Source organism: Entelurus aequoreus, linkage group LG10 (assembly GCF_033978785.1).
Source record: "Entelurus aequoreus isolate RoL-2023_Sb linkage group LG10, RoL_Eaeq_v1.1, whole genome shotgun sequence".
NCBI lineage: Eukaryota > Metazoa > Chordata > Actinopteri > Syngnathiformes > Syngnathidae > Entelurus > Entelurus aequoreus.
This window is the reverse complement of record NC_084740.1, coordinates 36,398,072-36,424,263: the sequence shown is the minus strand read 5'-3', so window position 1 is coordinate 36,424,263 and position 26,192 is coordinate 36,398,072. Positions and strand designations below refer to the sequence as shown.

Here is a 26,192-nt window from a genome sequence, read left to right as displayed (position 1 = left end):
ACGCACTTTGCACATCCCAGTTTTATACCTTTGAAGGATGATAAAAGACAAAAGATGCCATCCTTTAGGCCACGAGTTTATATAAGAACCTAAAAAGTGCTCTTAAAGTGACAACTCCCAAACGAGACATGACTATAGTTTCCATCCTAACACTAGAAAAAATGCGTGCGTGTCTCGTTTCTTTGCAAAGGATCCGCCGCCAACTAGTGGCCTGGCATGCACACTGCGCTCTTTTCCAACCGCGCACTCGGCCTGACTTCCTGTCGCGCCGACGCAGCGTCATGGACGTTGCTGAGAAAGACAACAAGAGTGGAGGACGAACAGAAGGCTGACAGCTGTGCACACATTCACACCTCACTGTCACAACACACACACACAAGATTTATCTGCTGCTAAGCTGCCATTACAGCAAGTTAATGCTACATTTCACCACCTGTGGATCTACTTTTAGCCTTCAAGAGCGCTTGGGTGTGTGTCTTGATCACTTATGTTAAATACACACACTACAAGTCTCAGTGACAGTTGGTTCATCAGAAGCTTTTGCTAATCACACACACACACACACACACACACACACACACACACACACACACACACACACACACACACACACACACACACACACACACACACACACACACACACACACACAGTCTCTCTTGTTTGTTACCTTCTTGAGAACATACCATGCAAATATAAAAAACCTTGTTGAGAAAAATGAGTTGGAATTTCACAAGAAAAAAAACTTAGAATTTTAGCAGTATTATAATAAAAGTCGTCATTTTACTCAACGCAAGTCAACATTTTACAAGAAAACTGAACATTTGTGCAATATTATGGTAAAAGTTGGAATTTTACCCAATGACAGTCGCAATTTTACAAGAAAAGCTTAAAACGTTGGCAATTTTATGAAAAGAGTCGTAATTTTACATCAGCACCAGAAGTCGTAAAATCAGCAGTTCACCTGGCGGGTTTATTCGGGGATGAATTGGAAAGTCCTTCTTTAGTTGCCGTCTTGTTGTATCATATATTGCTGCCTTTGCACCTGTCAATGTTTACTTTTGTATGCACATTAAGTCAACAAAAAAATCCTGACTTTGGAGCAATGTTCACAGAGTCTAGTATTTGGCTCTCTATTAGATGCAACGGTTTTCCGTATTGGGACCATGATTTCGGTCCTAACTTGTTCACCGGTCCTCATATGGAAGGTACTTTTCCTTGTTGGTGTCTCAAGAAGGGTAGGAATACAAGAACACACACACACACACACACACACACACACACACACACACACACACACACACACACACACACACACACACACACACACACACACACACACACACACACACACACACACACACACACACACTTCATTTTTTCCCACCCAGACTTCTGCTTCTGTATTTGAAAAACAAACAGCTTCTAAAAGACCCAACACATGCTGCACCTAACCCTCTAATATAGTATGTGTGTGTGTGTGTGTGTGTGTGTGTGTGTGTGTGTGTGTGTGTGTGTGTGTGTGCGCGCGCGCGTGTTAAAGTTCAAGTAGAGGACAGACCTTGTTATAAAAAGGTGGTGTCATGTGTGTCAAAGTGTGAACGTCAAATCAAAAGTCCCTTTGGGGAGGGTGGTCAGCAGAGGTGGGACCAAGTCATTGCTTTGCAAGTCACAAGTAAGTCTCAAGTCTTTGCCCTCAAGTCCCGAGTCAAGACAGGCAAGTCCAGAGTCAAGTCCAAAGTCAAGACTAGAAAGTCTCAAGTCAAGTCCCAAGTCCTGCATTTTGAGTTTCGAGTCCTTTCAAGTCCTTTTAACCACAGACTAATATTTTTACACAGATTGTGTATGCTTTTAAAACGCTGTATTTATTTATTAAAACAAGTGCATTTGAAATTGCAGGAAAAAAAATGGTGCTGACATTGCAATTCATAATAGCACTATTAACCAGTCATTTTAATAGTTTAAACAATGTTAAACATTTAACTCATTCCTTTACAGAATAAACACATTTGCAAAAACAAACATTAACATACTATTGGTTGTATTTTATGAAAATAACATTACCACAAAGTTGAGAAGGAGCAAAGATCTTCAATATTTGTATGTGAGAATCACAAAGAAATCTTCTGGGGGAGGATGACACCCCTACAGGGGTTTGGTTTACAAACTTTCAGCCCCACCTAAAACAAAATTCACCAGCCGCCACTGATTATGATGCATTCTCATTTTAGGCAAAGTATAAGACAATACTTTCTTAACAGTATAATTGTAACCAGGAATAAGTCTTCAAGTAACAATATTCAAATACTAACATTGTTGGGTAAGACAGCATTTGGTTTTATTCTGAATCCAGTGAAACAGATTGGTGGTTTTAGCTGATATAAAGACTTTCAGGTGTTTATATATGTTTAAGTATTTGGCAGACGCTTTTATCCAAAGCGACATACATAAAAAATAGATATAAAACAATCACTGTAAACATTATCATTTAAGGGAAGAATGTAATACAAAATATCAATACAAAGTGTCAAGACAGAATAAACTCTCTGCTGCTGCAGCAACAGAGTTACAGTCTATAGGTCCCTAAAATATATAGATATCTAATGTATTCATACATTGTTTATGTAGGATATACGCATGTATATATAATCTAATCATATTGTTTCTTCAATTTAAAAATAGCTGACCGTTTTTTTCCCCCTTCTCTGGGATTATATTCCCAGTTTTGATCTCGGACGTCTGGTCATTTATAGCGTATAAGAATATTATATTACTGTTAAGCAAACTATGAATAATAAAAACGCCAAAACATGTGTCCGTTATCATAGCTACACGTATGACAAAAAAACCGCTTGAAAATCAGTGGTATTCAGTGAGGTAAGATGAATTAAATTTGCTGACAGTTCATTGCTCCTGCCAAATGAATTGCACTGAGTGGAGCGGATCACCACTCCAAGATGGCGGCCCCGCGTCTCGTCTGCGCCAGTAGGCAGTAGCGCTCAATGCTGCGTACTCTTATAAGATGTCTATGGTTATAACGTTAGCAGTGAGTTTACAGCCTCACTGATTTAACTACACAGCAAATAAAAGTCATGTTACTTAGCCAATAAACGTTATCTTACATTCAAAATGTACCCTTCTTTGTGCAACTTCAAATGTCGAACGAAGTTGGAAGTTGTTGCGTCTCCGTCTGTAATATTCGAACTGCGTGATTTGCATACGGCAATTTGTTTTTTGTTGACCAAGTCGTAGTTTTTATACCCGAACGAAACCAACTTTGGCATAATTGTTTCTCTCTGCCGCATTGTTTGACAACTCATGTTCGGTGGTTGTCCTGCAATTGGATTGGATGAGAGCTGTGGGATGAAAACAACGTAGATTTAATTTGATTGGCTGTTGTACTGACAGCACACACGCTGACAAGCAGCACACACGCTTATAGACACAGACGTATAAGATGAAAGATACGGAGCGCTACCAAATAACTTTTTAAGGTTTGGGTTTTGGGGAAAGTAGCAAGTCATGTCAAGTCAAAAGGCTCAAGTCCAAGTGAAGTCACAAGTCATTGATGTTAAAGTCTAAGTTGAGTTGCAAGTCTCTTTACATTTTGTCAAGTCGAGTCTAAAGTCATCAAATTCATGACTCGAGTCTGACTCGAGTCCAAGTCATGTGACTCGAGTCCACACCTCTGGTGGTCAGGGTGCGGAAGGAAGTCGTTTAACACAACACACCAATAAAAACACGCCAACTGGTGCCGTCCATTTCTAACGGATTGGCAACAATCCACTCCAGGCCTGTAGGTGGCAGTAAAGTACATGACGAACATCATTTCAATGTTTTTTTTTTATCATGAGAGATCAAATGAAATGAAGAAGAGACTTCCTGGTTGGATTATTTCTGAATAAGAGATGATATTTTATTGAATACAAACAAATGCTGCAATTTTACTCAAGGAGTTGCCATGACAACAGACACTTCCTCTATACGCCAGGGGTGTGTAAATATTTTTTTTAGCGGCCTGTGGCATATTTTTTAAAAACTATTTAAAAAAAAACATTAAAAAAGTGTAATAAAAAAGCAAAGAGGTGTGATATAATGAGAAAATATTGCAATATTTACAGTTTGAGACTAATAACAGTTTAATAATCGCTAATAGCAGCTTTCTTTGTTTTAAAACAGTCATTGCTCAAAAAAATTATCATCCTAACTATTAATCAACGGATGGATCTGAAGTTGATCCAAAGATTTAAGTGTTAAAAGTCAAAATAACATATTGATATATGACTTTAATGATTTTTGGATCCCCGAGACCTATAATCTGGTTTTATTTTCATTGTTCAAAAAATAATAATGAATCAAAAAAACGTTATGAATTATTGACCTATTTAAGGCGCCAACTACTTCACATCACATATTCCACTTTGAACATTTTTTAGGGGGGGGGAAACGTTGCTTATTTTGTGTTTTTGTCATAAAAAAACAAGGTTTTCTTTGACAAAAATGGCATAAAACCCATCCATCCATTTTCTACCGCTCGTCCCGTTCGGGTCGCGGGGGGTGCTGGAGCCTATCAGCTGCATTCGGGCGCAAGGCGGGGTACACCCTGGACAAGTCGCCACCTCATCGCAGGGCCAACACAGATAGACAGACAACATTCACACTCACATTCACACACTAGGGCCAATTTAGTGTTGCCAATCAACCTATCCGCAGCTAGTGGGTCCATAACGATGACTTATGTTTTGCTTGATCAGCCGTTTTACTGCCGTGTTACAAACGCTGTTTGGTAAAATTAAAGTATGTAAATAAACATTTATAAAATATAACGTACTGGTATATATCTGCAAATTATATGGTACGGCTAATATATGTAAAAATATTAATTATTTTCTTAAATTTGGTGGGTGCGGCTTAAATACCCGCGCGCTCTTTATCCAGGAAATTACAGTACACATCATTGTACAGCATACTGATAAAAAAGATGTGTATAATGCGCTAAAACAGGGGTCCCCAAACTTTTTGACTCGGGGGCCACATTGGGTTAAATAATTTGGGCCGGGCTGAATGTATGTATGTATGTATGTATGTATATCAGTGTTTCCCACACATTCATTTATTTGTGGCGGCCCGCCACGAAAGAATTACGTCCGCCACAAATAAAAAATTTAAAAAATAAATTTTTTTTTGTTTTTTTTTTTGTGTCCTGTCCAGCTTCTCAGGCAAATCATATAGTTGATGTAGATGCCCGTACAGGCTGTTCAGATTTACTTTACAAAAGAGAAGTGTAGGATACTTCTCTTGTTGCCTTATTTGTATTTGACCACTACTGTTTTCTGTTTATTTGTTACTGACTGTGGCAGGACACCTCTGCCTCTGTTTCACTTTATGTTGCTGGTAAATAATATGGTTGTAGTAGTAGGCTAAAGTTAAATTATTTAGTATGCATTAATTAAAGGGGCAGAGCTTTAAGAGACATTTTAACTTTTATATTTTAAAAGACATATTTTTTGTAAGAACCACAATTAATAACTATATTTCAGTGAATAACTTATTGTTCAAATCTGTGTATAAATATGTACATAAAGTGTTGTAATTATATTGTCAAAAGGATGGATGGATGGACGTTTAAAACAAAACTGTTATTAATTAGTAAGTATGAATTTTTTTAGCCTTTTTAGAGAAAATCATATCATTGTAGTAAATTATGCAAATTACTCGATGATGTCATGGTGATCACGCCCATAGCCACGCCCTCACCGCCACAGGTATCTTGGCAGTTTATGTGAAACACTGTATATATACATATATATATATATATATATATATATATATTCCTTGCACACTTGCTGCGGCGCGAGCGCGATGTCACGTTATCGATGGAAAAATTAATTTTTAGACAATATGATTTGCCTGAGCAGCTAAGAGACACCGAGAGTAACAAGTGGTAGAAAATGGATCAGAAAGAACAGATTTTAAAAAATAATATATACATATGTTTTTTTTTTTAACTTGGGAATTCCCGCGGGCCGGATTTTGGACGTTGGCGGGCCGTAGTTTGGAGACCCGTTTGTTTAAAACTACTAAGTCAACGTATGTCGTGTGTTAAGAAGCAGTTTCAGTTAAAGATGTGGAACGACAAGCTTCACAGATAGTCCCCTTATAATGTGTTTGTGAGTGAATGTGAAAAAAAAAAAAAGAATAAAAAATGTTATTGATTAAAAAAAAATTAAAAACCTACTAAAAATGTTTTCAGTCAAATTAAATGTTTAATAAAACTAAGTAACTAAAATTAATTAACATTTTAATGATTAAAAAAAGAAAAAAATTCAATAAACACATTTAAAATTAAAAAATTAAAAATCACATTCTCCATAAAAACGAGATTGACATTTTCTGGCAGAAAGGTGCGGCTCTACAGCCAGAGAGAGCGTGATGGATGTTTCTGGTTGACAACATTAGTGCTGCTTCACTGCAAGTGTCAAATCTGCAACCGCACATGAAGACTGCAAGCCTGAGGAGCAAGCAGGAACATACACAAGAAGAAGAAGTAGCAGGGGCGTGAGCGGAGGATGCAACTCCTCTTCTTGCCAAGGAGCAAAGATCAAAGCGATGCAACTCAGACTTTGATCGATTATTGATTGTTGAACCCAGCTGAAGGAGCTGTGGTGTGCGGAAACATCACCAGAGAGACAGATCACCATCAGTCAGCTCTTCTCAGACCACTATTTGAGATTAAACCCTGCACTGTTACCTCCACCAGGGCACTTTGATTTCCTTATTGAGGTCAGGTGTCCTTCCAAAGATGGCTTCATTCTATTTTGGCTACAATTCAGACAACGATAGGACCTGCAACGAAACTAAGTTGAATCCAGATCTGATCCAGATCACGTTCAAATGCATTTAGCGTTAAAGCCTTGGCGGAGGTCTGTGCTCTCCAGGAGGCCTCTTGTTGTCTCTGCAGTGTAATAAAGTTCACGGCAGAGAAGGATCACAACATTCCTGCCCAAGTGTGTGTGTGTATGTATGTATGTATTAATTAATTAATTAACCCATTCATTCATTCATTCATTCATTGAAGTCAACATGAGCAACACTTTATGTTCCAATAAAAGCTAACTTGAACACAACAAGAAGGGCCTGCAGGGCGTTGAAAGGCGGATAAAAAGCAGCTAATTAGAGTAAAAAAAGCAGCAGCTTCCAGTAATGTTAAGCCTTCGTCCAGTCAGCCCACCGAACCTCGCGACATCATGATGGAACATTAAGTTGAATGGAAAAGTAAAAAAAAACAAAAAACAAATAAACAGTCTCACCTTTTCTTGGTCAGAATGTAGGCAGAGAGAGTAGCGGGGAGGAGGTATGTCCAACGCCGGGCCACGCCGTGTCAAGTGCTGCTAAAGACCGCTGAGCTCCACCCGTTCTCCTGCCTGCTCCTCAAGCCGAGACCAGCCTCTATTCCCGGCCTATTGTTAGCTAGCCACCATGGAGCCTCCAGCAGTGCAAGCCCCGCCCCTCGGGCGCCAAGGCGGCCACGCCATTGGTCGGTCTCTCACCGTCCTCGCTGCTGATTGGCTGCTGCGGGTGTTCCTTAAAACACCACGAGGTGGATGGGAAGCAAGCACAGGTGGTGCGTTCAAGGAAAATGGGGAATTGTGCCGGGAGTGAAGAATGGCCAGCGAACGCGCGCAGGACCGACCACGCCCTCATTGATGACTTTTTGATATTTCACATGTACCAAAGCTCTAATTCCTTTTATGCATATATATTTTTTTTTTTAGTGTTTCTATACTATTTAGCAATCCACCACACAAAAGAGATGTTGCTTAGTCTTACGACCTGTTGAAAAGTTAATCGGATTTGCTTTCATTCCTCCAAACTGTGAAGTATTTAAATCCATTCCAACCGAGCCTGTCAGAAAAGAAGCGGGACATACTGAAATTACGAAGACACAGCGACATCTAGCGGTTAGAGAAAGTAACTCACGCTGGCACTGCGCCGCCAAATAAAATGACGTAATGATTAGCCTAAAAGGAGGCGTGGCCAAATGTAGCTTAAAATGAACACGGCATCATCAATGTTAATGCATGACTGACGTTTATGGACAAAGTTGTTTGTTTGTATTGATCGTCTGTCAGGGTGAGAGGGGGGAGAGGTCACTTCCGGTGCTGAAAGGAGCAGCATCCCCACATAGCCGCCGCGCCGAGGAGGAGACGTCTTCCTGCGGCCAAGATGTCTGCAGATGTCGCGGTGTCTCTGGCGGTCCTGGTGGGCGTGGTCGCGCTGAGTGATGTCATCCGGAGGCCCTTGTGCGGTCTCCTTGCGGGCACGAGCATGCGCGCGTACGCCGCCGAGCTCGTGTCCACTTTCCAGCTGTGCTGCTGCACGCACGAGCTCCAGCTGCTGTCGGAGGTGGGCGTGGTCCCGGCGGGTGTGTCTCTGACGCTCACCTACCTGGCGGCGGTGACCCACGGCCTCACCTTCCGCGGCGCCACGGGGAACCCCATCGGCACGCTGGCGCACGCCTACCGCGCCCGCATCTCGGGCGTGAGCGCGCTGCTGAGGATCGCGTGCCAGTTCGCCGCCGCCCGCGCGGCGCGCGCCGCGGTGCAGGTGATCTGGGGGCGGGGCTTGTCCGGGCTGCACGCGCGCCACGCCCTCAGCGGCTTCCGGTGCGCCAGCGCCATACGCGCGCCCCTTCACGCCGCCGCGTGCGTGGAACTGGCGTGCGCCTTCGCCGTTCAGACGGCTGTCACGCACGCGCGCGGCCTGCGCGACAGGTACCGCGTGCACGCGACCGCTGCGGTCATCACGTCGGTGGTCTGTGCAGGTATGACGTCACCTGGTCCTGAGTGACGTTCACTCATGTAGGGCTGCAACTAACTACTAACAACTAATTTGATAATCAATAAATCTGTCGATTATTACTTCGATTAATCGATTAATAATTGGATAAAAGAGACAAACTACATTTCTATCCTTTCCAGTATTTTATTGGGGGGAAAAACAGCATACTTATTTTGATTATTGTTTCTCAGCTGTTTGTACATGTTGCAGTATATAAATAAAGGTTTATTAAAAAAAAAAAAAAGGAGCCTCTGCACATGCACATAGCATAGATCCAACGAATCGATGACTAAATTAGTCGCCAACTATTTTTATAATCGATTAGTTGTTGCAGCCCTACACTCATGCATGCTGGTGGTCTAAACCCCTGCAATGACGCGGTGTGTCCACAGGGGGCAGTGTGACAGGAGCAGTGTTCAACCCGGCTTTGGCCTTCTCCACGCTGTTTGGCTGCACCGGAAGCTCCACAGCGGAATACTGCGTGGTCTACTGGGTGGGACCCCTGCTGGGTGAGACCCTCTCCCGGTTCCTCCTCTAACGCCTCGTTTTAGCGCGTTTCTGCCACTCTTCTTGCAGGAATGGCGTCCTCTGTGCTGATCTTCGACAAAGTGTCTCCTCCGTTACCATTGGACGCCATGAAGAGGAAGTGAGACATCAGCAACACGTGACCGGAAGGGCACAAACTACAAGAAGGCGCCAACTTTATGTGACTTTTTTTCCCCCCGTGGATTGTAACTTGAAGAAAGTCATGGCGATTAGTGGCCACTTCATTAGGTACAAGAGCTGTCAAAAAGCAGTACAAAATTATAGTGCAGGGGTGCCCAAACTTTGTCCACTGAGGGCCACAGACTGACAAATCAAAGGACGCGGGGGCCATTTTGGTAGTTTTCACCATTTCCATGTAAAATAATTAGGGATGTCCGATAATGGCTTTTTGCCGATACTCCGATATTGTCCAACTCTTAATTACCGATACCGATATATACAGTCGTGGAATTAACACATTATTATGCCTAATTTGGACAACCAGGAATGGTGAAGATAAGGTCCTTTTTAAAAAATAAAATAAAAAATAAGATAAATAAATTAAAAAACATTTCTTGGATAAAATAAAGTAAAACAATATAAAAACTAGAGATGTCGGCAGGCCGATTTTATCGGCCGATAAATGCTTTAAAATGTAATATCGGGAAATATCGGTATCGTTTTTTTTATTATCGGTATCTGTTTATTTTTATTTTTTTATTAAATCAACATAAAAAACACAAGATACACTTACAATTAGTGCACCAACCCAAAAAACCTCCCTCCCCCATTCACACTCATTCACACAAAAGGGTTGTTTCTTTCTGTTATTAATATTCTGGTTCCTACATTATATATCAATATATATCAATACAGTCCGCAAGGAATACAGTCCGTAAGCACACATGATTGTGCGTGCTGCTGGTCCACTAATAGTACTAACCTTTAACAGTTAATTTTACTCATTTTCATTCATTACTAGTTTCTATGTAACTGTTTTTATATTGTTTTACTTTCTTTTTTATTCAAGAAAATGTTTTTAATTTATTTATCTTATTTTATTAATTTTTTAAAAAAGGACCTTATCTTTACCATACCTGGTTGTCCAAATTAGGCATAATAATGTGTTAATTCCACGATTGTATATATCGTATTGGTTGATATCGATATCGGTAATTAAAGAGTTGGACAATATCGGATATCGGCAAAAAGCCATTATCGGACATCCTTAATAAAAACAGTTACATAGAAACTAGTAATTAATGAAAATGAGTAAAATTAACTGTTAAAGGTTAGTACTATTAGTGGACCAGCAGCACGCACAATCATGTGTGCTTACGGACTGTATCCCTTGCAGACTGTATTGATATATATTGATATATAATGTAGGAAGCAGAATATTAATAACAGAAAGAAACAACCCTTTTGTGTGAATGAGTGTAAATGGGGGAGGGAGGTTTTTTGGGTTGGTGCACTAATTGTAAGTGTATCTTGTGTTTTTTATGTTGATTTAATAAAAAAACAAAACCAAAAAAAAACGATACCGATAATAAAAAAAACTAAAAATAAATTTTCGAAGAACTACAAAATGCAATTTGAGTGAATGCTGAAGAGCCACGGCCGAACTGAAATGCTAACAGTTATCATGCAGCACAGATAGAGTCAAGTGACAAAAAATTACCAAAATGACCTTAAAAAAAATACATGACACATATTAATGTTAGCATGCTAAAATGCTAACTGTAACATGTGTCAAGTACCAACATATATTACCCTGAGGCGTGTATCTGGAAAAATTGCTTTAAAAACTAGTATACTAAGGTTAGCATGCTAATAGGTTTCACTTGTTAGGTAAAAAAATATTTGACATTGAAGTCCACACCTGCAAAATTGGCAAAGAAGCTAGTATGTTCATGTTGGAATGCTAAAATGCTAACTATACTCCAGTGCGACTTGTTTTTTTCCTTCTTTATTATGCATTTTTGGCTGGTGCGACTTATACTCCGGTGCGACTTATACTCGGAAAACTACGGTACTCTGAGGTGTGTATCTGAAATATATGTTAGTCTGCTAATGTTAGCATGCATTATGTGCCAAAATGCGACTGTGTATACTTACAAAATTTGCTAAAAAAAGAGCTAGTAAACCAACATTAGCATGCTAACAGGTAGCACTTGTCGAGTAACAATATATTTGACGCTGAGGTGTATACCTGCAAAAAAAGCTAGCTTGCTAATATTAGAATTGATCGTGCCGCGGGGCCGCTAACGCTTCAGTTACGGGCCCCTGCCCTAGTGAGTGTGTAAACGCACGCATGTTTGTAGCAGCATGACCTTTGAACTCCGCTACCTCAGTGCCATCAATATTACAGTTGCGTATAAAAAGTCGTTACAATAATAAATAAATAAAAGGCAGACAAGCCCAGCAAAATAGAAAAACTAGTATTTTATTGACAATTATTACTAGAAAGGATGTGACATGTTAGTTTGGTGGTCAGATGGATTCAAACGACGACGTGCACTACATTGACTACTGAGATGATTGACAGCGACAACAGGAAGTGCCTTGAAGAAGTGCAGCTCCCATGATGCAAGGGGGCGTCCATCTACACACACACGGGAGGCGCACGTTAAACCCGTATTACGCACGGCGAGAGACGTGGGACTCACCAGTGGTCCACGTCGGCGTCCTCAAACTGACCCGCCTCCGCAGTGTCGGCGTCCACCTCCATCCCGTCTGCACACACGACAGTGAAATGGGGGAGGGGGCGGGGTCACGTGACGCCATAGGGCAGACCTGGGCAAATTAAGGCCCGGGGGCCACATGCGGCCCCTTTGAGCTTTTCAATCTGGCCCGCCGGACATTCCCAAATAATTTTTTTAGATCTTTAAGATGGAAAGTGTAGCTGCCATTATGATGTGCAGTGATGTTTTCTAATGACCGTAAGTCTTCAACTATACTAAGTATTTCAATGGTTGGAATCTGCGCTTATGGGTGATATACCAGTTACTATGGTCATCTAATTACCGTCTTTTTCGGACTATAAGTCTCAGTTTTTTTTCATAGTTTGGCCGGGGGTGCGACTTATACTCAGGAGCGACTTATGTGTGAAATTATTAACACATTACCGTAAAATATCAAATAATATTATTTAGCTCATTCACGTAAGAGACTAGACCAGGGGTCCCCAACGCGGTGCCCGCGGGCACCAGGTAGCCCGTAAGGACCAGATGAGTAGCCCGCTGGCCTGTTCTAAAAATAGCTCAAATAGCAGCACTTCCAGTGATCTGCCTCTATTTTTTAAATGTTATTTATTTACTAGCAAGCTGGTCTCACTGTGCTCGACATTTTTAATTCTAAGAGAGACAAAACTCAAATAGAATTTGAAAATCCAAGAAAATATTTTAAAGACTTGGTCTTCACTTGTTTAAATAAATTCATTATTTTTTTTACTTTGCTTCTTATAACTTTCAGAAAGACAATTTTAGAGAAAAAATACAACCTTAAAAATGATTTTAGGATTTTTAAACACATATACCTTTATACCTTTTAAATTCCTTCCTCTTATTTCCTGACAATTTAAATCAATGTTCAAGTAAATTTACTTTTTTTATTGTAAAGAATAATAAATACATTTTAATTTAATTCTTCATTTTAGCTTCTGTTTTTTCGACGAAGAATATTTGTGAAATATTTCTTCAAACTTATCATGATTAAAATTCAAAAAAATTATTCTGGCAAATCTAGAAAATCTGTAGAATCAAATTTAAATCTTATTTCAAAGTCTTTTGAATTTCTTTTAAAATTTTTGTTCTGGAAAATCTAGAAGAAATAACGATTTGTCTTTGTTAGAAATATAGCTTGGTCCAATTTGTTATATATTCTAACAAAGTGCAGATTGGGTTTTAACCTATTTAAAACATGTCATCCAAATTCTAAAATTAATCTTAATCAGGAAAAATTACTAATGATGTTCCATAAATTATTTTTTTTTTTTTTCAAAAAGATTCGAATTAGCTAGTTTTTCTCTTCTTTTTTTCGGTTGAATTTTGAATTTTAAAGAGTCGAAATTGAAGATAAACTATGTTTCAAAATTTAATTGTCATTTTTTTCGTGTTTTCTCCTCTTTTAAACCGTTCAATTAAGTGTAAATATCATTAATTATTAATAATAACATAGAGTTAAAGGCAAATTGAGCAAATTGGCTATTTATTTAAGTGTGTATCAAACTGGTAGCCCTTCGCATTAATCAGTACCCAAGAAGTAGCTCTTGGTTTCAAAAAGGTTGATGACCCCTGGACTAGACGTATAAGATTTCATGGGATTTAGCGATTAGGAGTGACAGATTGTTTGGTAAACGTATAGCATGTTCTATATGTTATAGTTATTTGAATGACTCTTACCATAATATGTAACGTTAACATACGAGGCACGTTCTCAGTTGGTTATTTATGCCTCATATAACGTACGCTTATTCAGCCTGTTCACTATTCTTTATTTATTTTAAATTGCCTTTCAAATCTCTATTCTTGGTGTTGGGTCTTATCAAATAAATTTCCCCCAAAAATGCGACTTATACTCCAGTGCGACTTATATATGTTTTTTCCTTCTTTATTGTGCATTTTCGGCCGGTGCGACTTATACTCCGGAGCGATTTATACTCCGAAAAATACTGTAGTTACTATGGTAATCTAATTAGTTACTATGGTAATCTAATTAGTTACTATGGTCATCTACGTCACAGCAGCTCAGACAAGGCACCAAGCAGTGTGGGCGGGAAGCGTTTCCACAGACGCGGAAGGAGATTTTCACAACAAAGTTCTAAAGCTTAGTGATATATAGAATAGAATAGAAAGTACTTTATTGATCCCTGGGGGGAATTCAGCAAATATCAGATGTATCAGATTGTAGGTGGGTTTATTTTGTACCCTTCGCGTTCATATTTCACTGTTTGTTGCATTTTTGTTGCGTTTCACTTGATTGTAAAATATGTCGATCGAAAGGGGGTGTGACATACATATTTTGTCAATATTTGGTGTTTTATCGTTCATAGAAAAATTTAAAATTCCATTACGTTTTTTAAGGCGGTCTGTCATAACGTTTTTAGCATTCAGACAGACATTATTGTGAGGTTTTGTATTAGTGTTCCTAAAAATAGATATACCGGCCCCCAGACACATTTCTTTCTCTAAATGTGGCCCACCGAGTCAAAATAATTGCCCAGGCCTGTCATAGGATGACGCCGGCGTCGTCCTACCTTCGAACTCCGCGTTGCTCAGCTCCGTCCTCACGCCGGCCATGTGATACTGCTGCGCCACGCTCTGTGCCAACATGCCCTCCAGCCTCTCCAGCGTGGCGTGGCCCTCCTGCGTCAGCGCCGACAGACCCTCGTCGCACGTGTAGAAGGTGGGGATGTCGGCGTGGCCGTGCTCTGCCCGGACGGAGAGGAGGCGACCGATTAAGATGGCGCGTTTCAAAATGTGGGGGATTCTAAATAGAGTGGATCTTACCAGCCTCTGTGGCGAGTCCAGCGGCGGCGAGAGACGGACAAGAGAAATTACGCACGTCAAATGTTACTTTATCGCATTTTAGTGTGTGTGTGTGTGTGTGTGTGTGTGTGTGTATGTGTTATGTCTGACCGGCCTCCTCCACATCGTACTCTTCGCCTTCAAAGTCGTTATCGGAGTCGTCGTCTTCTGGGTCAGGATGCAGCGCCTGGCATTCGCACATGGCGGCAAACATGGAGTCCACTGCACACACATACATAAAACATGTTATTAAAGAAGCATAAAACATATCTTTATGCATGCTGCACTTAAGACAACTGGATAGTTTAGTACAGGGGTGTCAAACTAGTTTTTAGCTCAGGGGCCACATGGCATACTTGCCAACCTTGAGACCTCCGAATTCGGGAGATTGGTGGCGTGGGGGTGGGGCTGGGCCAGGGTTAAGGGGGAGGAGTATATTTATAGTTAGAATTCACAGAAATTAAAGTATTCCTTATATATATATACTGTGTATATATATATATATATATATATATATATATATATATATATATATATATATATATATATATATATATATATATATATATATATATATATATACACACACACCGTAATTTCCGGACTATAAGCCGCACCTGACTATAAGCCGCACCAGCTAAATTTAGGGGAAAATACAGATTGCTCCATATATAAGCCGCACCCGACTATAAGCCGCAGGGTTTTGATGTGTAATTACCGTAGTATATAGGGGTTCCCGCTACCACGGAGGGGATTGTCGGGACAGAGATGACTGTTTGGGAACGCAAAGCGTCCCATTTATTAACTATAAATCTTTCAATCATTCAATCAAACTTTCACATCTTTGACATGGCGAACAGCATTCGTGCAAAGTACAAATAATATAACGGTGCAAAGTAATACAAAGTGCTCGCCTGTACGTTATCAAAATAACCAGCCTACCGGTATATGAAAAGTCAGTCTTTAATCATTATGTCATCGTCTTCCTCCTGTGTACTAAAACCACCGAAATCCTCTTCGTCGGTGTCGGAGAAGAACAGGCCGTAAATAAGCCGCACCGTTGTATAAGCCGCAGGGACCAGAACGAGGGGGAAAAATAGCGGCTTATAGTCCGGAAATTTCGGTATATATATATATATATATATATATATATATTGCGCGGTTTGCGGACACAACCGCGGACTCCGCGGATAATCCGCGGGTCGGGCGGATGCATGACGAAAAAAATAGATTTTAAATAGATTCGGGCGGGTGGCGGGTTAGGCGCAATAAGTGTTCAACTTCAGCCAAACCCTTTCGGTCTGCAACATTTTCATTTTCAATTTATGAATGTACAACTGTTTGTTTATTTTGTTGACGATTGACCGAAGAATAATAATAAACTTGAACTTGAAATATATATACATAGTTAAATGTTGTTACCCACATACGAAAAACGAGCAGCACTCTTTGAATCAGGCAATTATTCATCAGGCACTGCTGCAGCTGTCACGCCAAATTTCTTCCCTCCTACAAAAACCTCCCCCCCCCCCCCCATTTACTTCCGGGGCTGCGTCCAATAAAGTCACAAAGTTGCCGGGGGTCCTTAACCGGCACGCGACTGTCCTGTTTCGCGCCTGTACAAAAAAAAAACGATAATCGATTTCTTTAGATTCCAGCAGCTGTCAAAGACGAAGTATCCTTCCAGCGACGGGCAGTCAAAGCCGAAGTGCAATCGATCGCTGTCAATGACGTAAGAGGAAACATGACCACGAAAGTAAATGGGGGAGGTAAGGTTTTTGTAGGGGGAAGAAATTTGGCGGGACACAGCACACCACAACACAACACGACAGGAGAAGAAGAAAAAAATGAAAAGATGGCATCGCCGGCAGCAAACGTGGGAATACTAAAGATCAGGTAAAAAAAATAACAATAATAGTCAACACTTTCTTAATGGAAATGACAATAATATTATAATAATGATAAATAATATTATCACGCATTAATATCTCTTAGCCTCTAATGCGTGGCCAAGAGCTATTAATGCCACGCAAGAGATATTAATGCCTTGCATCGCCGATATTAGATATACTGTATAACAACGGGTGGGTGGCGGTTGTGGTAGATGGCGGGGAAATAATTGCCTATCCGCGCATCTCTAATATATATATATATATATATATATATATATATATATATATATATATATATATATATATATATATATATATATATACACGGTGGAAGAGGGGGTCACAATACGAAGGTCCTGAGTAGTCGTGAGTTCAATCCCGGCCTCGGGATCTTTCTGTGTGGAGTTTGCATGTTCTCCCCGTGACTGCGTGGGTTCCCTCCGGGTACTCCGGCTTCCTCCCACCTCCAAAGACATGCACCTGGGGATAAGTTGATTGGCAACACTAAATTGGCCCTAGTGTGTGAATGTGAGTGTGAATGTTGTCTGTCTATCTGTGTTGGCCCTGCGATGAGGTGGCGACTTGTCCAGGGTGTACCCCGCCTTCCGCCCGATTGTAGCTGAGATAGGCTCCAGCAACCCCCGCGACCCCGAAGGGAATAAGCGGTAGAAAATGGATGGATGGATGGATATATATAAATATATATATATATATATATATATATATATATATATATATATATATATATATATACACACTACCATTCAAAAGTTTGGGGTCACATTGAAATGTCCTTATTTTTTAAGGAAAAGCACTGTACTTTTCAATGAAGATAACTTTAAACTAGTCTTAACTTCAAAGAAATACACTCTATACATTGCTAATGTGGTAAATGACTATTCTAGCTGCAAATGTCTGGTTTTTGGTGCAATATCTACATAGGTGTATAGAGGCCCATTTCCAGCAACTATCACTCCAGTGTTCTAATGGTACAATGTGTTTGCTCATTGGCTCAGAAGGCTAATTGATGATTAGAAAACCCTTGTGCAATCATGTTCACACATCTGAAAACAGTTTAGCTCGTTACAGAAGCTACAAAACTGACCTTCCTTTGAGCAGATTGAGTTTCTAAAGCATCACATTTGTGGGGTCAATTAAACGCTCAAAATGGCCAGAAAAAGAGAACTTTCATCTGAAACTCGACAGTCTATTCTTGTTCTTAGAAATGAAGGCTATTCCACAAAATTGTTTGGGTGACCCCAAACTTTTGAACGGTAGTGTACTTGCCAACCTTGAGACCTCCGAATTCGGGACATTGGGGGGATGGGGGTGGGGGGGTGGGTCCGGGCCGGGGTTAAGGGGGAGGAGTATATTTATAGCTAGAATTCACTGAAATTAAAGTATTTCTTATATATATATATATATATATATATATATATATATATATATATATATATATATATATATATATATATATATATATATAAATAACACTTACTTTTCACTATTTGAGTAGCTTTTGTTCTGCCATTTGAGTACTGGCGAGCAATCTCTGAATCCGGGAACATATCCTTCATGGATTTGTTGAAAACATCCGCAAATGAGAACGGGATGTTGCTTGCAAGGTGGCCCATAATACTGCGTTGCCGCCGCCTTGTGCTTCTCTGACCGTTCATGAGTGACTATATCCATTCGCCCACCGTTTTATGGGTTATAGATAAACCTATGGATAACGGAGACATATATAATAGTCTCCTTTTCAGGTGAGAGGACGCTAAAGGCAGTGCCTTTAAGGCACGCCCCCAATATTGTTTGTCCGGCTGGAAATTTTGGATATTACAACTTGCCGTAGTTTTGAAGCAATGCATGATGGGAATCCGAATGTTGTGTGTCAGTGTATTAACGTGGTGCCTGGAATAAACACACGCTGAGAAATAGCTCCGTGCCTGCCTACTTTATGGGTTATAGATAAACCTATGGATAACGGAAGCATATATAATAGTCTCCTTTTCAGGTGAGAGAGGACGCTAAAGGCAGTGCCTTTAAGGCACGCCCCCAATATAGTTGTCCGGCTGGAAATCGGGAGAATGGTTGCCCCGGGAGATTTTCGGGAGAGGCACTGAAATTCGGGAGTGTTGGCAAGTATGCCGCATAGAGGAAAATCTGTGCACACGCGTGCCGGACTATTCAAATCATGGCATTAAAAATAAAAAATAAAGACAACTTTAGATTGTTTTCTTTGTCTTACTTCGGCCAAAAATAGAACAAACACATTCTGAAAATATTACAATAAAAATATAGAAAAAAATACCGGCAGCGGTAAAGTTTAGATCCATGAAGGAAAGAAGAAAGTGAATGAATGTTTAAAACTGAATACATTTACATATGCATACAAATGTGTCTTCTTTTGTATTTTTTTTTTTTAATGAATTAAGTAACGTTTATGACAACCTTTTTCCAAAACACGATATAGAATGGGAGATAAAACAGGATAATGCATACATTTATCATTTGTTTTCAAAACTGTTTCAAAAAAGTGGGGCCCCAAAATTTTTTATGACTTGATGGGGGTCCCAGGGACCCCATTTTGACAATTCCTGGCGCCAACACTGATGGAGTATTGGTGCGTGCAAAACAGCAGCAGGCGGCTGTGGACCGCGGGCCGGTTCTAATACTCATCAAATATCATCCCGGGGATCATAGATCATTAATTTGCGGGCCGGATCTTGACTTTGACACCCCTGCTTTAGTAGGAAATAGTGATGTTCTGATTAGGGATTTTCCGCTGCCGATACCCATCATCTACAAGTGAGATCGGCCGATACCAACACCAATCACATCTATTAGTTGTACATTTTTACACGTGTTAATGGTGTCTGCTATTGACAGTTTAAAGGAGAACTGCACTTTTTAAAAAAAATATATTTTGTCTATCGTTAACAATCCTTATGAGAGACAAGAAGACATGTCTTTTTTTATGATTTCAAAGATGATAAAAAAATGCTTGCAAGGTGCGGCTAATGAGTCACCGTTGTAGCCTTCAAAGTCCTCTAAAACAACTTCAAAACCCTCCATCGACATTTTATATACACACTGCAAGTCTATACATAATGACAATACTATGATATCAGTGTTTCCCATAAACTGCCAAGAAACCTGTGGCGGTGGGGGCGTGGCTATGGGCGTAGATATGGGCGTGGTCACCATGACATCATCGAGTAATTTGCATAATTTACTACAATGATATGATTTTCTCTAAAAAGGCTCAAAAAATGTATACTTACTAATTAATAATAACAGTTTTGTTTTAAACGTCCATCCATCCATTTTACAATATAATTACAACACTTTATGTACATATTTATATACAGATTCGAACAATAAGTTATTCACTGAAATATATTTATTAATTGTGGTTCTTACAAAAAATATATCTTATAAAATATAAAAGCTAAGATGTCTCATAAAGCTCTGCCCCTTTAACACGCGAAGTCCCAGAGAAGGGTCAATTGACATTTTTACCTAGAAAACACACAAGAGGGTCATTTGACCCCTAGTCCCCCCTGTGGACCCTCCTTTTGTTATGAAAATGTGGCTGTTAGTGGCACACGGCAGGGGGCCACTTGAGCCTGTGTGGGGGAGGGGACCTTACAGCTCAAGCTTTAGTTCTGAGGTAGGTTGTGTGTGTTTTTGCAAGGATCAACAGAATGAAGGGATCAACACTCTGACATTTATTGTTAAAAAAAATACAAAACAAAACATATTTACAAAGAATGAAAAAGCAACTGTTTTCCCAGTTTTGGTGTGGAGGGTTGTTGCAGAAGCAATTGTTATTTTTGTGTGCCAAAAATAGTTTAAAAAAAAAAAATTTACAAAGAAAAAAGCATATTTACAAAGAATGAAAAACCATGTCCATGTAAACGTGACTGACATACATTTGAGCAGTCACTCACAATCCTGGCACTGCCATTGCTCCTTTCGGCATTTCCCACATGTATAATTTTTCTGTCTACCTAGACAAACTGCCCCTAACAGCCTCATTACCATAACAAAATGAGTGATTAGTGTATTCGGGAAAAGCGTCGGGCCAAATGACCCCTCTCTGGGTCTTCTAGGTAGACAGAAAAATGCTGGGACTTCTAGTGTTAATTAGTGCATATTAAATAATTTAACTTTAGCCTACTACTACAACCATATTATTTACCAGCAACATAAAGTGAAACAGAGGCAGAGGTGTCCTGCCACAGTCAGTAACAAATAAACAGAAAACAGTAGTGGTGGTAGATAGACACAGAGCTTCATCAAACATCTGATCCACTGAACAAAGAGCTCCAAAAATCTTGAACTTTAGACAGCCATCAGTTTTACTCCCTACACTTAACCATGTGTTTCCTACTGCCTGCAGACTTTGCACCCTTTGTTATATACACATGTTGTGTTTCTAATATAAATACATTTAATAAAGTCAAATACAAATAAGGCATCAAGAGAAGTATCCTACACTTCTCTTTTGTAAAGTAAATCTGAACAGCCGATATGGGCATCTACATCAACTATATGATTTGCCTGAGAAGCTGGAGAGGACAAAAAAAAAAAAAAAAATTTTTTTTTTTTTTTTTTAAATGTTTAATTATTATTATTATTTTTTTAATTTGTGGCGGACGTAATTCTTTCATGGCGGTCCGCCACAAATAAATGAATGTGTGGGAAACACTGGATATAACATACAAATACATAACTAAATAGTACTCACATGCAGCCTTGTCACCGGGCACAAATCGGATCTCAGTGATGGCTCCCTCTTCGTCATCGCCACCATCACTGCTGCCGCCGTCGTCTTCCTCCTCGGCCGCCTTGTCCGCCATTTCTGCCTCGTTCTCCTCTGCGGGGAAGGCGAGAAAGTCGGGATAGCCACAAAGTTCCACGTGCGTGTGCGAATGTTGGCCACCTCACCACTGAGCTTCCCGTTGACCATGACGTAGAGATGCTCCTGAGGGTACGCGCTGACGTCTCTGGAGATGGCGTGCAGGCCGATGGTGGGGTATTCCAGACAGAAGCCCAGCCCGGCGCCGTCAAACCACGACAGACGTCTGCAGGGTCAAAAACTCGATACTTGAGCCACTGAGGATGAGTAATAAATTCAAACAATTAAGCGCCACATGCTCGCCCTCGCTAGTTAGCACGTTAGAATGCACCTTGTCCGCCAGAGAATAAGAAGACGGAGCAGGAGAGAGTAATGTTTTGGAAGAAGGTATTTGTGTTTGGTTCTTAGATACCTTGTACTAAAAAGATGTGCAGGAGGGAATATTTTAAATGGAAGATAATCCCAAGAAATATGTTAATTCCGGACGATGAACCGCTACTTTTTCCCTACGTTTTAAACTTTGCGGCTTATAAAATGTACGGATTTTTCTTCACCGACGGCCATAAAGCAAATAGTTTTCATAAAACACATGCAAAGTTAAAGTTAAAGTACCGTATTTTTCGGACTATAAATCGCTTTTTTTTTCATAGTTTGGCCGGGGGTGCGACTTATACTCAGGAGCGACTTGTGTGAAATTATTAACACATTATCGTAAAATATCAAATAATATTATTTAGCTCATTCACGTAAGAGACTAGACATATAACATTTTGTGGGATTTAGCGATTAGGAGTGACAGATTGTTTGGTAAACGTATAGCATGTTCTATATGTTATAGTTATTTGAATGACTCTTACCATAATATGTTACGTTAACATACCAGGCACGTTCTCAGTTGGTTATTTATGCCTCATATAACGTACACTTATTCAGCCTGTTGTTCACTATTCTTTATTTATTTTAAATCAGTGGTCCCCAACCACCGGGCCACGGCCCGGTACCGGTCCGTGGATCGATTGGTACCGGGCCGCACAAGACATTAAAAAATACAAATAAAATACAAAATAAAATAAATAAATACATTTTTTTATTAAATCAACTTAATAACACAAGATAAACTTACAATTAGTGCACAAACCCAAAAAACCTCCCTCCCCCATTTACACTCATTCGCACAAAAGGGTTGTTTCTTTCTGTTATTAATATTTCTGGTTCCTATATTATATATCAATATAGATCAATACAGTCTGCAGGGACACAGTCCGTAAGCACACATGATTGTATTCTTTTATGACAAAAAACAAAAACAAAAACAAAAAAACAAAACAAAAAAAAAACCCAAAAAAAACCCATCTCCCCCCCGGTCCGTGGGACAAATTTTCAAGCGTTGACCGGTCCGCAGTTACAAAAAGGTTGGGGACCACTGTTTTAAATTGCCTTTCAAATGTCTATTCTTCGTGTTGGGTTTTATCAAATAAATTTCCCCAAAAAATGTGACTTATATATGTTTTTTTCCTTCTTTATTATGCATTTTCGGCCGGTGCGACTTATACTCCGGAGCAACTTATACTCCGAAAAATACGGTACCAATGATTGTCACACACACACTAGTGTGGTGAAATTTGTCCTCTGCATTTGACCCATCCCCTTGATCACCACCTGGGAGGTGAGGGGAGCAGTGGGCAGCAGCGGTGCCACGCCCGGGAATCATTTTTTGGTGACTTAACCCCCAATTCCAACCCTTGATGCTGAGTGCCAAGCGGGGAGGTAATGGGTCCCATTTTTATAGTCTTTGGTATGACTCGGCCGGTATTTGAACTCACAACCTACCGATCTCAGGGCGGACACTCTAACCACTAGGCCACTGAAATTGTGTGTAATTGTTTGTGCTACTGCGCCATCTGTGGGGTGAATTTCGACAGTACATCCTTCTGTTAAGCGCTTCCAACCGGAAGTACAAGTGCCGTTTTGTCTTCAAGTCATCCGTAGCATTTCTACTCGTATGGATTCTTCATTCCTCACTCAAAAAACTAATCCTGAAAAAAAATGACAGTTCAGAACGATACTCCTTTAAAACAGTTGCTATCATTTTAGCAATTAAAAAATAAACAGGATCATTTACAACAAATAACTATAGAATAAATAAGTCAATAAATATGCAAACAATTATTCCCTTTAACTACGTCAGGTTGAGCAATAAGCGCAAAATGAGTAAACAATAACAAAAACTACTATTGACATAGGCTTTCTTGCCCCTGAAAACCTTCTTTATAAACATATAAATATAAATACAGTAAACCCTTGTTTATCGCTGTTGATTGGTTCTGGGCCTGACCGTGCTAAATACATTTCCGTGAAATAGGATTAATTCATCATAAATTGAGTACTGTATTTTCCGGACCATAGGGCGCACCGGATTATAAGGCGCACTGCCGATGAATGGTCTATTTTTTAATCTTTTTTCATATATTAGGTGCACCGGATTATAGGGCGCATTAGGAGGAGTCTTTTTTTTTTTTTTTAGTAAATGTGAAACACTTCCTTGTGGTCTACATAACATGTAATGGTGGTTCTTTGGTCAAAATGTTGCATAAATTATGTTTTACAGATCATCTTCAAGTCGCTTTCTGACAGTCGCTTTAGGATGCGCCGTTTTGTGGGCGGTCTTATTTACGTGGCTCACCTTCGACGGCGTCTTCTCCCCGTCATCTTTGGACGGGAGTGGAAGAAGTGTCAAAAGATGGAGCTAACTGTTTTAATGACATTCAGATTTTACTTAAATCAATAACAGAGCAGCATCTCCTCATCCGGAAACAACAACAAGGTCCCGTGAAAAAACGTCCGACCGGAACTCTCTAATAACTAAAGTTCCTTGAGTGAATAATGTAAACTCACTACTCCGGTATGTTTTAGCGCTTTCATGGCGAGTTTACTGACAGATACAAGTAAGAACTTTACACTACTTTATATTAGAAATGGCAACAGCGGAGGATGAATGTCACATAACAAGAAGATAGAGAAAAAGAAGAAGCTTAACGACTACAGCGTCGCCACGGACTACAAAGGCGGACGCGCACAATTTTTCAGGATTTATGCAGATCCCAAATACAGATCATCAGGTACCAGAAGGTAAGAAAAGTTTATTTTGCATAATATTGCGAAACAAAACGCCAGATAATGTCTTACCTTATACACACACCATAATAATACTCCTATGTTTAATGCGCCAACAATCCATCAAGCGGAGCGGCTTCCTAGCTTACCAAAGTCGTACTAAACATTTTGATAAGATTTTTGAGCGCCGTGTGTAATGTTCTATATTTTCAATGGAACATATAAAATGTGGGTGTTGTTTACTTTGTCTTATTGCCATCATATTGCAGTCTACACGTATCTCTTATGTTTGACTGCCATCTACTGGTCACACTTATCATTACACCATGTACCAAATAAAATTGCTTCGAGGTCAGTAAGCAAAACCAATAATTATTCCGTACATTAGGCACACCGGGTTATAAGGCGCACTGTCGAGTTTTGAGGGGAAAAAAAGGATTTTAAGTGCGCCTTATAGTTTTTTTAAACATTATCATCGACTCCAAATGTCGGTATCCTTGACCACTACTAATAATCGGAAGCGGCAAAATTAAAAATATGCAAAACATTATTCATTTTAATTACATCTGGTTGAGCAATAAGGTGACTTAATAAATAAAGCTACTATTGGCATTCAAATCCCTGAATACCTCCTTAGTAACCAATACAAGACAACACAGCAACAACAACATAAAAATAAAATATTAATTAAAAAAAACACATATTAGTGAAAATAACGAGAACTAACCTACTCATTGGCCTAGTGGTTAGAGTGTCCGCCCTGAGATCGGTAGGTTGTGAGTTCAAACCCCGGCAGAGTCACACCAAAGACTATAAAAATGGGACCCATTACCTCCCTGCTTGACACTCAGCATCAAGGGTTTGAATTGGGGGTTAAATCACCAAAAATGATTCCCGGGCGCGGCCACTGCTGCTGCTCACTGCTCCCCTCACCTCCCAGGGGGTGATCAAGGGTGATGAATCAAATGCAGAGAATAATTTCGCCACACGTCGTGTGTGTGTGTGACAATCATTGGTACTTTAACTTTAAAAAGTATCGATTTCATCACGGTGGTGCCAATCTGACACGACCCTTGGTATCAACAGTAACGACATTTGAATCGTTTCACCCATTCTAGCTACACCGGAAGTTCCGGTTTCTGCCTAAAGCTTGCATTTGTGACCAGAATATAAACATAATTTAAACACGGCGTGCTTTGAATAACGATATAAAGTCCACACAGTATACCAGTAAGCCTAAAACAAGCATTTAATAGTAAAACATTTTTTAAATGTTTGCCTTACGTTTCAGCGACGTAGAGCGTCCCACAGCCCAACTTGTTGCCGTCCATGACTGCAGTGGTGTCGGCTTGCTGGAGCTTCACTCCCTCGGTGGGAGGACGGAGGTTCTGCAACAAAACCATCGTCGGCACAAGAAGAAGATTACGA

General features: G+C 40.0%; 3 protein-coding genes across 4 annotated transcripts in view; 1 reads left to right on the top strand and 2 right to left on the bottom strand.

Moving 5' to 3' along the window:
* Positions 1-7,452, bottom strand: part of pak1 (p21 protein (Cdc42/Rac)-activated kinase 1) — a 78,205-nt gene extending 70,753 nt beyond the window's left edge. The window contains exon 1 of the mRNA XM_062060670.1: positions 7,311-7,452. The gene's annotated coding sequence lies outside the window, so the exon portion shown is untranslated. The remainder of the gene's footprint in view (positions 1-7,310) is intronic.
* Positions 7,453-8,102: 650 nt separating this feature from the next.
* aqp11 (aquaporin 11) lies at positions 8,103-10,059 on the top strand. 2 transcript variants are annotated; one of them, XM_062062126.1, is made up of 3 exons: positions 8,103-8,824; positions 9,234-9,350; positions 9,393-10,059. In XM_062062126.1, exons 1-3 carry the CDS (start codon positions 8,227-8,229, stop codon positions 9,692-9,694), a joined length of 1,017 nt encoding a protein of 338 aa, XP_061918110.1. In that variant the 5' UTR covers positions 8,103-8,226; the 3' UTR covers positions 9,695-10,059. The 2 variants fall into 2 exon arrangements, with proteins under 2 accessions (XP_061918110.1, XP_061918111.1); XM_062062127.1 differs by having other exon boundaries at positions 9,418-9,615.
* Positions 10,060-11,791: 1,732 nt separating this feature from the next.
* The window catches only part of clns1a (chloride channel, nucleotide-sensitive, 1A), a 14,736-nt gene continuing 335 nt past the window's right edge, over positions 11,792-26,192 (bottom strand). The window contains exons 1-7 of the mRNA XM_062060669.1: positions 26,049-26,192; positions 21,740-21,876; positions 21,540-21,668; positions 14,877-15,116; positions 14,624-14,797; positions 12,036-12,102; positions 11,792-11,971 (exon numbers count right to left, since the gene is read on the bottom strand). The exon at positions 26,049-26,192 is cut by the window's right edge and continues 335 nt beyond it. Of these exons, the coding sequence (XP_061916653.1) occupies positions 14,995-15,116; positions 21,540-21,668; positions 21,740-21,876; positions 26,049-26,167 (507 nt within the window). The 5' untranslated portion in view covers positions 26,168-26,192 and the 3' untranslated portion in view covers positions 11,792-11,971; positions 12,036-12,102; positions 14,624-14,797; positions 14,877-14,994. The remainder of the gene's footprint in view (positions 11,972-12,035; positions 12,103-14,623; positions 14,798-14,876; positions 15,117-21,539; positions 21,669-21,739; positions 21,877-26,048) is intronic.